The sequence below is a fragment of the Leptopilina heterotoma genome, unplaced genomic scaffold (assembly GCF_015476425.1).
Source record: "Leptopilina heterotoma isolate Lh14 unplaced genomic scaffold, ASM1547642v1 Lhet_148, whole genome shotgun sequence".
NCBI classification, from domain to species: domain Eukaryota; kingdom Metazoa; phylum Arthropoda; class Insecta; order Hymenoptera; family Figitidae; genus Leptopilina; species Leptopilina heterotoma.
Genome location: NW_025110866.1, coordinates 796,000 through 810,484, shown reverse-complemented (window position 1 = coordinate 810,484; position 14,485 = coordinate 796,000). Strand labels below are relative to the sequence as shown.

General features: G+C 23.3%; 1 protein-coding gene across 3 annotated transcripts in view; it reads right to left on the bottom strand.

The window, feature by feature from the left end:
• LOC122498345 (cubilin-like) overlaps positions 1 to 14,485 on the bottom strand; it is a 247,097-nt gene that overhangs the window by 117,717 nt on the left and 114,895 nt on the right. For all 3 annotated transcript variants that reach the window (XM_043606030.1, XM_043606029.1, XM_043606031.1), the window contains one exon: positions 12,648 to 12,831. In XM_043606030.1, the coding sequence (XP_043461965.1) occupies positions 12,648 to 12,831 (184 nt within the window). The remainder of the gene's footprint in view (positions 1 to 12,647; positions 12,832 to 14,485) is intronic.

Here is a 14,485-nt window from a genome sequence, read left to right as displayed (position 1 = left end):
AAAACCACGAATCCACTATTGCCATTGAGTTCTAAAGCGTGCAAAAGGCCACTAATAGTACTTTCGTCATTCAATTCAAAGCCAGAGTTGCAATATACCGTTAAACTGAAATTCTCCTCTCTAAATTGACAGTCTACCTGTTGCCAGAGTTTCGCAATTTATTTTATTGCCTTTTTTTGAACGCATGAGATTTATGAAAAAAAGGAAAATTTACTCCTTTTAACTATAAAAAGATGATATTTTTAGTTTGAATTTCATTATTTTGTATTTTTTTTTTTTTGCATCATTTTTCAATCTCTGAAGCGAAATATTGTCTTTTGAAAGAGAAAATTCTAATTTCAATATTTTTGTTTATTAAAAAAATTGTAAGTTTTCTTTTGCAACACATTTTTTGACATGTTTATGTTTTCTAATGGATGGGGAAAAAAGTTTTGAGAACTTTTTGAAAATTTGTATCTTACAATTTTTTTTGGCACTGGTATCAAAATTGAGTTCTGTATTTTTGCTTCGTTCTTTAATAGAAAAATAAAAAATGTTTCGATCGTCTGACTAAAACTGACTTGCACTACTTAAAAAAAATTACAATTGGACTGCGAGGTATTAAAAAGCGTTGAAGCTTAAATTGACACGAATAAAATTTAAAAGTCTGACTTACACTGAGTTATACTACTAGGCAAGAAATTGAATATAAAATCAAATCAATGTAAATAAAAAAATTGCCTCACTAAAATAAGCTATTACTCTACTGGGACTAAAAGTACAAAAACTGGAAAGTCTTACTAAAACAATACTTCCACTACTAAAGTTTTTTAATTTTTCACCCATAATCACGATTTAAAGAAATATTAGTCTGGCTGTAACATTTCCTAACTATTGATGATAAAAATTGAAAAAATGTGCAGTCTGACTATAATTGACCTACACTACTTAAGACAAAATTAAGAGAAAAATTAACAAGATTTATTTGACTAAAAAATACTTCTACTGTTTGATAGTAAAAAATACAAAAATTAGGAAGGTCTGACCATAAATCGCTTGTACCACTTAGATCATAATAAATGATTTAATAAAAATTTAGTGTAAAATATTATAAAAATATAAAATAATAGAATTCGTCTGACTAATAGATTCTTCCACTACTACAAAGAAAAAAAGACTAAAATTTCAAGAAATTGTTATTTTTGACAAGAACAAAATTTACTACTTACAACTAGTATTATTATGTTGCACAAAAAATTAATAATTTTTGTTTGAGTATAGATGAAAAAAAAATGAAAAAAATGAAAAATGAAAAATGAAAAAAATGAAAAAAAATTTATAAAACAAAGAACTGTAAAAAATACAATAAAATAAAAAAATAAAATAAACTGCAAATATTATTAGCATACTTTTAAAGTCTGACTAAAATTAACTTACACTACTGAAAGTTATTATTATTATTAGTAGTCTCTTTTTTCTGGGAACATAGTGAAAATAGATTGTAAACATATTTTTTATTTTTCTAGAGTAGATTACTAGTAGTAACAGTAGATTTTAGTCAGACTTTTTATAATTTCTGGATTTTAGTACTAGCAGTAAAAGTAGATTTAAGTCAGAATTTTTTTAATTTCTGGATTTTAGTACTAGTAGCAAAAGTAGAAATTAGGCAGACTTTATAATTTCTGGACTTTAGTACTAGTAGTAAAAGTAGATTTTAGTCAGACTTTTCATAATCTCTGGATCTTAGTACTAGTAGTATAAGTAGATTTTAGTCAGACTTTTTACAATTTCTGGATTTTAGTACTAATGGTAAAAGTATATTTCAGTAAGACTTTTTAAAATTTCCGAATTTTAGTATACTAGTAGTGAAATTATATTTTAGTCAGACTTCAATTTCAATGGAATTTAAAATCAGTAGTGTAAATTAATTTTGGTCAGACATTAAGGGTATTTAAAATTTTTAAATTAGTAGATAAATCAAGTTCCTGACAGACTTATTTTTCTCATTTTAGTTTGAAAAAAATTCACGTATTTTTCCATCAACAAAAGTAAAAAACACTTTTTATTCATATATATATATTTAAATATAAACTTGTCAACTTTAAATTATAAAAAAAAATTCTTTTATCGATTTTTGAAAAAATAACATAAATCAAATTCAATATCTAAAAATTTAAGAAAAATTCATCAGTGAAAATTTTATTTCCCGTGAATTTAAACATTGTTTTTATTTCTTTTTGGCTTTTGTCCCATTTTCAAATATTTGGCGAAACTTTAAAAGAATAAAATTTCACAGAAAGATACAACTTCAGTATATTTGGTTCAATATTGCAGTAGACTTCTTTTTTTATATACATATATATATTCACACAGAGAGGGAAAATTTGCAAAGCAATAGATTAAAAACACTGAATCTGCATTTGTATGTGAATGGGAATTGATTTTTGTTTCAATTTTTTTTTCTCTCGTTTAATATTAAAAATTGAAATCCTTTTATGTGCCAGAAAACTGGATTCGACATAAGACTTAAAAATTTACGTGAAAAGAACGAATATGATTTTCAACACGATTTGAGCTCTCTGTCTCTCTCTTTTTATATATACATATATATATATAAATATTGCGAGTAGAGCGACGAAACTACGGTTTTACTACCAATGGCTCTCGGTATACGAAACAATGGAACCATTATTTATTAGCACGATTCTGTGAACATTACGTGCATTGAAATTTGCAGGACTCGCGCTTTGCAATGGTTTCCTGCGACAACGCCTGTTCGATCAATTAAATCAAATCGAGAGACTCCTCCTGTGCCTTGTTTTCCCCATTTTTATCTCTTTGCTTAGTTTTTTTTTCTTTTTTCTTCAGCACGCGTGTGTTAGCGATAGAACAAAACAATTCAATAGACAAAGTAAATAAACAACTTTAGCTTATATATATACATATAGAGGGTGAGCATCGATTTTCCACCAGCCAACCATCTATTTGTTAAATAAATCAAATATTAAATTGTATTTTTCTTTGGTAAATATAAAATAGTATTCAAACTTAGCAAAATTTTATTGAAGACTTAAAAAAAATTTTTTAAGCAGCATCAGTAAAATCTTTTTATAATTTTGATTTTGGAATTCAAATTTTCGAGAGTTCTGAGTTTTAATTATGTTTCTCTTGGAAAACAGTTTCACGTAAACGCTTGAAGCTATTTAATAATGCTAGAACTGTAACTTTGATGTTTTCGTGCGTTATGTAAATTATCATATATGAGAAAAATTACTTTAATATACAAATATATGTATGTGAGTTTGGTTTGTATTTGGATGAATATTTATTTTTTAAATTATCGTATTTTAATTAGGAAAAACTGAAAAATATACTCTTCTTTTACGAAGGAAAATTGAGATTTTTATTTTTTATTAGAGAAAGTTAATTTTTTCCTAGGGAAAAGGTGATTTTTTTAATAAATAATATGCAGAAAGTGGTATTTGTTTTTATTAGGAAAAAATTATCCAATGATGAAGAAAATATGAGATATTTCTTTAGAAAAGATAATTGTTTCCTAAGCTATTAGAAGTAAAATGAAATTTTACTCATACTTCTCTAACATTTCTAAATTTTAGTTTTAGTACTAAAAGTAAATTTTTGGCAATCTTTCTTCTTTTTAAAATTGAGAACAAAGAAAATATTAGTCTTTTATTAGAAAAATTTTAAATATTAAAAAATTTAACTTAAAGCTAACAAATTTAAAATTTCAAATTAATATTAAAAATTTTAAATTAATTTTTTTAATATACCTGCAAAATTTTCTTTTTATAAAAAAAACGTTTTTTTTATTTGCGAAATAATATTTCTTTGAGACCTCATTTCTTTTTATTAGAAAAAAATAATTTTTTCATTAAAAAAAATTTCTTTTGCCTAGAAAAATTATTTTGATAAGCAAAAAGAGAAGTGATTACAAGAAAATATTTCATTTTTTACAAATATATTTCCATTTATTAAAAAATAAAAGAATTTTGCTAAACAGTTCAAAAAAAAAATATTTTATTTTATATAAAATAGTAAATATTTATTAACAAATTTTTTTTAATTTCTTTGATTTGATTTTCTAATTGAACTTTTAACTGTAATGTAAATAATTTTCTTTTTTCTTCCTATTTCATTTTATTTTACTTCCAATGAAAATGAAATTAATTTGTATTTCCTATTGTTGCACTTAGTGTTCCTTGTTTTTGTCCCAGTCTTACTAATTGTTGATGATAATTATAATAATAATAATAATAATAATAATACAAATAATAATAATAGTAATAGTAACGAATTTCAAGGAGAAATTGAAATTCAGTTGATGAAGCAGACCATAATTATTGTATGTCTTCGGCAAGCTGGTTGGCGAAATTGAAATGTTTCTCGAGTTCCGAGCGAATGAGTAATTGTACGGTGACTCGTTTGGAAGATGTGCATAGGTGGGAAAATGGAAATTACACGTCAACTAGGAACCGTCTCTGACAGAATCGATCAAAACGAGATTAATGTGACAGTTAATGGAAGTGATTTCATCCACGTGATCTTTAACAATTGCAGACCAATATTATTGGCAATTTCATCTTCCTCTAATTTCTATTATTATACAACAGATGAGAGACGGAAATTAATTATTTTTAATTTTATTCTTTTTTTCCCTCCACATTTGGGTAAAATATTGATCTCGTGTATTTAGGGGAAAAAAAGTAATACAAAGAGGAGAAACAATTATAAATAATATTAATAGGGGAAAAAGTAGAAAAAAAGAATAAAATGTATAAATAAGAAGAAAAGAGTAATAAATAGAAAAAGAAAGAATAAAAAATATATGCAGAAAAGAAGAGAAAAGAATAAAAAATGTAAGTAGAAGAAAAATGAAAAATAAGTAAAAAAAAATAAATAAAAAATAAACGTAGATTGATTTCTTTCTACTAATTTTATGCAAATTCTAATTTAAATAGTTAAATTCCTGATAAATTTTTATTATTTATAAAGAATTATGAAATTCTTACGAAGATTTTTACAAAAATTTTTTAATTAATTGAATTCTGTTTGGAAATTTTATGAAAATAGTAGATATTAAAAATCATTGAATTTTGTAAAGTTTTTAAAAATAAATAAATTTTTTCAAAGAATTTTATTAAAAGTTTTGACAATAATTATTGAATGTCTGTGGTGTTTTATTAAAAATTTTTTTAAAATAATTGAAATCCTAAAAAGAATTATATTATTTATGAAAATAATTGTATTCTTGAAAACGATTTTATTAGAATTTTTTTAAATAATTGAATTTCCAAGAAGAAATTTATTACTTTTGAAAATAATTGAATTCTTATGATGAATATTGTTATTTATAAAAACAATTGAATTTTGCAAAGAATTTTATTAACATCTAAAAGAATAATTGAATTATTTAAAAAAAAAAATTAAATTAAAATTGTCTTTAAAATATTTGATTTCGTTCGAACAATTTTATTAAAATCTTTGATAATAATTGAATTCCTGTTAAAAATTCTAATATTTTTGTAAATAATTGAATTCTTCCAAAGAATTTTAAAAAACCAATTTTTTTAAATAATTGATTTTTTTGAGGAACTGAAATCAAATTTTTATGAATAATTACATTTTTAAGCAAATCCTGTCACATTGTATTAAAAATAATTGAAATCCTGCGATGAATTTTATTATTTATGCGAGAATAATTGAATAGTTGCTAAGAATTTTATTAAAATTTTCAAAAATAATTGAATTCCTGAGAAGAATTTTATTATTTATGAAAATAATTGAATTATTGCGAAAAATTTTATTAAAATGTTTAAAAAGAATTGAATTTCTTTGAAAAATTTTGTTATTTTTGAAAATAATTGAATTCTTTATAAGAATTTTATGAACATTGTTTTAAATAATTAATTTTTGAAGTATTCTCCTACACAGTACTTTATTGCACACCATTCATAAACAATGAGACAATTTTCACAAATAATAATGATAGTACCTAACCATTTCGTCACAGTGTACTTTCAATGCAAATATAAACCTATATATGTTAATTTCGAAAAGGGCGTGATGCTCGATCTCACTTTGTGGTTCGAGAGTAATATTTGTCGAAAACGTCCATATGTGCTTTTAACTATGCAACTCGACAAGTATGGAGTGAAAATTATACATAGTATAGTCATTGGGTTTCAAGAGTTTTGAGGCAAATAGGAAACCACCATCACTACCACCACCACCATCATGTGAAAGAAGCAAGCTTTGAGCGATTTTCATACAAATTCTAAAGCTGATGGTAATCATTCTCAAATTAAGATCATCCATCACCCTTGGGCTATTCTACTCTACGTTCCACTTAATAGTATTCAGCTGAGTGGCGTAATTTTAACTCACACCCACAACCGCATAACGTCGCGCATTCAACCTTCCCCATAAACTCCACCAAAAACAAAAAATTGTGAAATTCAGCTCTTTTCGACACGGAATAATGAGATTTTAATTTTTCAATTATACAATAGAAGATAAACAGAATTTTTGCTTTTTTCCATAAAAAATTTTTTTTATCATTGAATTTTAAAGAGAAATATTTCCGGAAAATAAAAATATTAATTGTAAATTAATTATTTTTTAATCCTCTGTTTGGTAAAAATTTTAATCATGATTTTCATAAATTACAGTGGCTGATAAAATTTTCTTGAATTTCATACCCTAAACTGAACAATACTTTTCGAAAGTTATTGTCATGCTAAATCCGAATCTAATAAGTGATTGAAATCAGATTTGAAAAATTGAAAATGGTGAAACCAATATAGTGGACTTTTTAAAACAATGTTTATAAAATTCGTATGAAGAATTCAATTATTTTCAGAAATAACAAAATTTTTCACAGAAATTCATTTATTCATTTATAAAATTCACTTTCACTTGAAAGTAAAAATAAATAAAAATAACAAAAGATTCTATTTAATCTTTTTAATTTTTTATTACAACAGATACTTCTTTCTGTATTTATCTTCTTTTGTGAAACTTCTCGAAATTTAATATATAAAATGAAAATATTTCTTTTATTATATGTTTCACGTAGAGAAAGCACAAAAGAAAATGGTAAAAGTTTTTTAATTTCGTGAGGTGTAAGTTGGTCAGTTGTGATGGCTATTCTCTATAGACAAGTTGAAAAAAAAGAAAACGTACATTAGAAAATCAATTGAGATGTAGGGAGAGGAGAATAAAAATTGAATTTCAGTTTATAGCGATGAAAAGGGAATTTTGTTCGAATCTTGCATTGAAAAGGGTTGAATTCTCCCAATCAGAGTGAAGGGGCCAAAAGGCTTTCAACTGTCGTTAGATGAAATGCATGTTCACACAGCAGTGACCTAATTGCCTCGTCTCGAGGATAAGGTAAGCGGACCAACGAAGAGAGTGAGAAGGAGAGAGAGGATTCGTGCTTCGGCATCCAATATTAGGTGCCGAACTCGAGTCCTCGAAAGTCAACCAAACTTGGCGTAAAAGCTGTTCAGAGCTTTGTCCACCTATTCTGGGACTCCGTTCTCTCATTTTCTAAGGATTGGCTGACTAAGGTTCAATTTTTTTGACCCTCCACCCCACTACTTCCTTTTCACATATACACGCTTTTGTGAGACTAACAATTTTAAAAAACAGAATTTCCCGTAGGTTGATAAAAGGAAAAAGGATTTTAAATGGAGGATGCATTCGATAGTGTCTGATTAAATCCAATTTTACGAAATCTGATTTATCTAAATTGGATATTTAAACAGGATAATCTGAAATAATTAATAATAATGAGAACTTTATTAAATTAAATTAACTATATTAATCTCCGTATTCTTTTATTCATTCTGTCCGCAGTTTGAAGTTATAGTTTCTGTGAATGCTTTTGTTTTCTTTCTTCAAAAAATATTGTTTGACAAATCGAAAATATGCAGGTATTTTTTCATGATTTATAATAATAATATTATAAATTAGAAAATTTGAAAAAAATTATGATTAACAAATAAAAAATACCCATTTTGTTTGTTATATGCTTTTTTCTAAAACAAATTGCGTTCGAATGATCTAAATTATTTTATTCTCCTTTTTATTTATAAAAAAGTACTAGAAAATTGTTAATTGTTAAAAAATTTTGATTTAGAAGTAGAAAATATACTCATTTTATGCATAAATATTGTTTACAAACTAATTTTTTTCTTTCGTGAAGAAAAACATTAGATATTCCCGTTTTTTAATATTTTTGTAGAAAATTCACAATTTTCATAAAGAAATAATTTGCATAATTTCTATTTCTTAATTTCAATTGTTTTAATAAAATTCCAAGTTTTTTAAAAATAAAGGATAACAATGTTTATAAATTATATTAGTCAATTAGAAAATTTAATTGAAAATGAAACTGAAAATTTTTAAATTATTAGGAAATAAAGGAAAAAATTTTATTGAAAAAAATGTTCTGTTAAATTTATTTTTAAATAATTTAAATTGTAAAATTATTCGAAACAATAATTTCTTTTTTAAATATTTTAAATATTTAATTATTATTATTTCTTCGTAGGAATTGAAATTCTTCAAAACATTCAAATTCAAATCTTTTTAAAATTAATCAACGTTAAATATTGTTGTAAAACATAAAGATAACGATTACTCTGAGTCGAAGACTTCTTTATGTTTTATAATAATTCAAGAGGATCGAGTGTTAAAATCATTATTTTATATTATAAGAATATTGTTACTGCAAGTTCTTAAAAATTATTTTCATATTCTACTATTATTTAAAATTTAAACTAAAAAATTTTCAAATCAATTTTTATTTGAAAATTCTACGAGAATTCAATTATTTAAATACAAAAGTAAATTATTTATTGAATAATTGAATATTTCTTGAAATTTAATTCTTATAAAGAATTTTATTAACAAATTTTTAAATAATTGAATTCTTTTGACGAATTTCCATCAAATTTTTTTTCGAATAGTTACATTTTTCAAGGAATTCGATTAAAATTGTATTAAAAATAATTGAAATTTTGCGATGAGTTTTATTATTTCTGAAAATAATTGAATTATTGTAAACTTATAAAAAAAATTTGTAAATATTTGAATTCCTGTGAAATTTTTATTATTTATGAAAATAATTAAATGTTTGGGTATAATTTTATTAAAACAATGTTTTGTTTGATAAGTTTTGTATTCTGTATAAAAATGCACTAATATCATTCATGTAATTCAAAATATAAAATGACCTACTATTTATTTCGAAAGCTTTTTTCTCACGTCATGTGACAGTAATGTTAAATTAATGTGAATGTACACACCCAGGGAAAAGATATATTTGACTGTGAGCCAACTAAAATATTTATTTCTTTCAAATACATCGTAATTGGCTTAAAATGAAAATTTTATTTGTCCTAAATAAAATTTTTATTTAAAAGAAAGTAAATAAATTTTTTTTAAGTAAATAAAAAATTTAGTTTGTAAAAATAAAATAAAAACTATAAAATGTAAATACCTAAACATTATACTTTTATTTACCATCAATAAATTATATTTGGTTTAAAAAAAAAACATATCTCTGGGTGCAGCTTGAAAAAAAATTCTAAAAATTTGAAAAAAATTCTTTTTTTCTCGTCATCCTTTAGAATTTGATTACTGCAACTAAAATTAACACCAAGTTTAAAATGTATTTTTTGATTTGAATGAATTTTATTATCTTGAAATAATTTTTATTTTATTTGAATTAATGAAGGAATAAATAAAATATTTATTATTTTATTTATTTTTTCAGTAATTTCATTGATTCACTTTTTAAATGTTAAGTAAACTTTCCTTAGATTAAATATATTAAGAAAATTATGATACAAAATAATAATAATAATAATCAGTGAATGATTATCATAAATGTCTGTTAATTAAATTAGTAAAATTTTCAACTACTATATACATTTTTTATTATATTATCTTCTTTTTTAAATGAAACTAATTTATTTGATTAATATCTTTATTCGTTTTGCAATTCTCTTTATGTCGCTTGGTTCTTTTCCAGAACTGTTTAGATTTTTTACCGATATGCCCCATATCATGAGTATAAGAGAGGAACTATAGTTAAGCACATATCGAGATACGAAAGTGCAATAACCATTGCCAAGCACTTTCCATCCAGAAAAAGAGAGAGAAAGAGAGTGAGAGAAAAGCGGGGTTGAAAATTCTCTATTTCTCCTTTTTCATTTTTGCAAACATTGGCTCCAAGTTGTCTGGCTCATTTTTGGAGAACAGAAGTTCATGATTCTCTAATAAAGCTATAAAGCTATAACATTTTCCTTGTTGGTTTGTTTTTTTTTGCAGAAAATTTTATTTTTCAAATGTTCGTAAACACATGGATATAGTATTTTCTTTCGTGAAATTGAATTTCTATATTTCTTTATAGTTTCTAATACGTTTCTGTTATTTGTGCTATATTTCACAATTTTTTCTCTTCGCTTTTGGAATAATTTGAAATTCAAAAATCAAAATATATTTTTAAAAAAATAGTAGTTTTGTCGTTTAATTTCTTTATTTACTTGTGATGAATTCTGCAGATATTAAAATACTATTAATACTATTAATACTATGAAAATAATATTATTCAAATGCCAAAGAAATTTGGAACATAATTCGGAATTTTATCGGAAATCCAATTGTAATTTTTCTCAACGGAAAATATTCAAAATGTCGAAGAAATTTTTTCAAGTTTTGAAAAATTGTCAAAATAAAAAGTAGCATCATTTTTCGATGTAAGTTATTTTCTTTTTTACATCGCCCCAGTAATGTCGAAGAAAAATTGCAAAAAGTTTTTTTTATAGTTGACCAAAGTGGGAGTGTAATTTTTTTTTATTAGAAAAAAGTTTCCCTCAATAGAGGTTTGTCGCGGCGGAATAATGCTCGCAAGAAAAAGGAGACAAAAGAGAAAGGGAACTTTGAAATAACGTAAGTGTAATTTTTCTTTTTCGATCCCCGCCAAAGAAACTTGAGTAGCGCCCGTTATAGTACAAGTATGACAAATTGAAATGGCTATCGACACTGAGAGACGCGTTCATCGAAGAAATTTAACTTAAACCTCATTTTCCTTTTTCACACAGACACAAACACACCGGCACTTTATTTCTATTCACACCCAGTTACATATTATTACTAGCTATATTTACATAAATATATAGGGTTTCACTTTTTCTACCTGATAATTCATTTCCGGTGAATTCGCTTCGAAGTAAAAGGCTGAAATTATTATTATTATTATTATTAAAATGGAAGGAAAAATACGCAAATAGTGGAAATTGTTTTGTCAATATTATGTAAATATTTCGTGGAAATATTAGGAATACTTTTTTAAAATATTTTTTTAGGTCCTAATATTTATAAATATACGTTATTGTTCCAACATTTTTTATGAATGTTTTATTGTTTTTAATATTTTCCAATTATCTTTATAAATAACAAAATCATTTTTGTAAAATAATTTTTTAAATAGATACTTATTGTTATTTATTTGTCCTCAAGAATTGAAATTTAAAAATATTTTCAATGTAAAACCTTTTAAAATTTAATTATTTATAAAAATTCGAACTGTAATTCTTCCAAAATACAATTAATTTAAAAAATTTTAATTATTATTGAAAACTTTTAATTTTTAAGGAAATTGAATTTATTATTTTTTATAGGTTAAATATTATTATACTTTTAAAGCAATTAGAATTTTCAAGATTTCAATTTAAGGGCATTTTAATTATTATAACGTCACAATTTGTGCAAAACATGCGTTTTAAAATTGTGACGTCTTAATGGTTCAAATACCCTTAAAAGATTTTTAAATTTTAATTATTTCTAAAAAAAATTCAACTTTAATGCTTCTAATTATTTTAAAAAATTTATTTCAACTAAAATTTCTTTTAAAATCAATTCCTATCAGAATTTAATTACGAGAATTAAATTTATTGTTTAAATACAAAACAAATAAATATATCCAATTTTTTTTTAAATGGCAATGTACCTTTATTGTGTTTTTGACATTTAATTAATAATTCTATTTTTAACTACTACTTTGTGTTAAATTTTCCGATTTTCTTACTTCACTTACTTTATTATTTAGAAATTAACTGTTAAACTTTTGACATAACCATTCGAACAATAGAACAATGTTAAAGTCAAAAAACACTAATTTCACGTGAGGACAGAATATCTCGATTATATAATAATAATAATAATAAAATTCATAATAATATAATATATTAATAATTCAATATTATTTATAATTAAGAATTCAATACTATTAATTAATAGTTAATAATTGAATCATATTAAAAATAAATAACTAATTGAATAACATTATTAATTAACAATTTAATAATATTAATAATTAAAAATTATATAATAATAATTAATAATTGAATAATATAGAAATTTAATAGAGAAAAGATGTCATATATTTTAAAAATTGATAAATATTGTAAAAAATTATTAATAGTATCAATCAGAAAGTGGTTCGAGATTTTTTCCCCTCTCGTTTGTTGATAAATTGAAGATAGAATAAAAAAATAGTTGATCAGTGAAAAAGGTGGATGGGGATTTTTGAGTAATATTTCTATATATATGAAATGCTGAGAGAATAAAACACTTACGCTGTTCCATTGTGTTTTCCAATCGATACCACTCGGTAGATTTGAAGTTCAACTCGTTGGCCAGTATCTGGTATGAATTTATAGGTGCATCTTGTGGGTCCTTGTAGTGAAGGTGATTTTATTTGTCCAAAGCCACGATCTGATTTGCTGAACAATTGTCTGCTGTCCAAAGTTATATTGCACACTGAAAAGACAGAAAATAATTTTTTTTTTTTACTTTAGATATATATCTCTATATAAAAAGTCGTCACATACTTTTTCACTTTTTCTCTCCTCTCTCAATTTTTTTTTTCGAAAACTCTCGAAACTTTAAAAGCTGACCATTGAAGTTTGCTTTCACATAAATTAATCACTTTTTTCCAACTCTTTTCATAGTTTTTATCAGTTCTTTTCCATCAATTTTCGTAATATTTGATTTTATCTTTGTTTAATTTTCGTTGTAATTAATTATTATTTTGTAACACTGTTTTATTTATTATTTAATTAATTATTTTTGAATTGAACATAATAATTTTGATTCAATACATAATAAGTTTAATTCAGATATTTTTTTGGTTGGTTACTTATTTTTGTATTAAAAAATGTTTTTTCCAGCCTAATAATATAATGAAAGTAATAATAATATTAATAATATAATATTAATAATAATAAAAAATAGTGTAAATAAAGCTGCTAATAATTATTATAATAATAATAATTATCATAATTAATAATAAAATTAAATAAAAGTAGTTAACGAAGATTATGAAACAATTTATTGCTGTTTACCAATTAACTGGTAAACAAATAAATATTGCCGATAAATTGAATATAATTAATGTTAATAATATGTTTATCGAAACTTTTTGTTCTGATTACAGTTTATTTGAAACTATGACAATGCATTAGAATTTGTAACATGGCTCCTAATTAACCTCAAAGCATTCATACTAATTTTACCAGGGGTTCATTTTGATTAAATGAGTTAAATTGAGAAGATAATTACTTCCATTTGTAGCCACTCATTTTAAATCAATTTGTAATTGCAATCAATGTAAATTCGGTAAAATGAATTTTATCCGTGATAACAGAAATTCTCCATTAAACGTATATATATAAAACTATATATTGAATTTCATCATAGTTTACAGTAAAGATGTATCTAAATTTTCCTTCAATATTCAATATAGATACATATATGTAAAAATTGGAAACTCAAAAATATATTTTACCTTTTTTTTATCTAATATTCTCTTCTTCAATGTTTCATTAATTTTCTAGAATTACAAAAAAATTTGTTTGTCGTCAGCGTACTTCTTTAAATTAAAACTAAAAGTGTAAAAAATTTTTGTTAGCTTTATTTCAATCCTTAGTTTAATCAGTTTGAGTATACGCTTCTTTTAATGCACATTTTTAATTAAATAGATTGAATTTTTTAAATTTTTATGTTTTTCAATTTGTTACATATTTCATTTTTTGTTATTAAATATTTCTTAAATTTTGCAGTAATTTAAAGAAATAATATTTAGCTCAAATTGGTTAGCTCAAATTATTCTCAAACATTTTATAATAAAAACTCTTAGAAATAATTTAAAACATTTTAATACAATTTTAATACACAAAATTTTAGTAAAATTTTTTCAAACGATTTAATTATTTTAAACAATTTCTCAATTAAATATTTATTTTATTATTATAAATTTTTATTACAACTTTATTTTTCTGATTTTTATATTTTTTTTGAGGGAAAGTTTTTATTAATTTGCTAAAAAAGTGTTGCTAAATAATGTATTTATGAATTATAAACCTTGAAGTGAAAACAGTTTTTGTTTATTTAAGGGAAATTTTTTTTTTTTTTT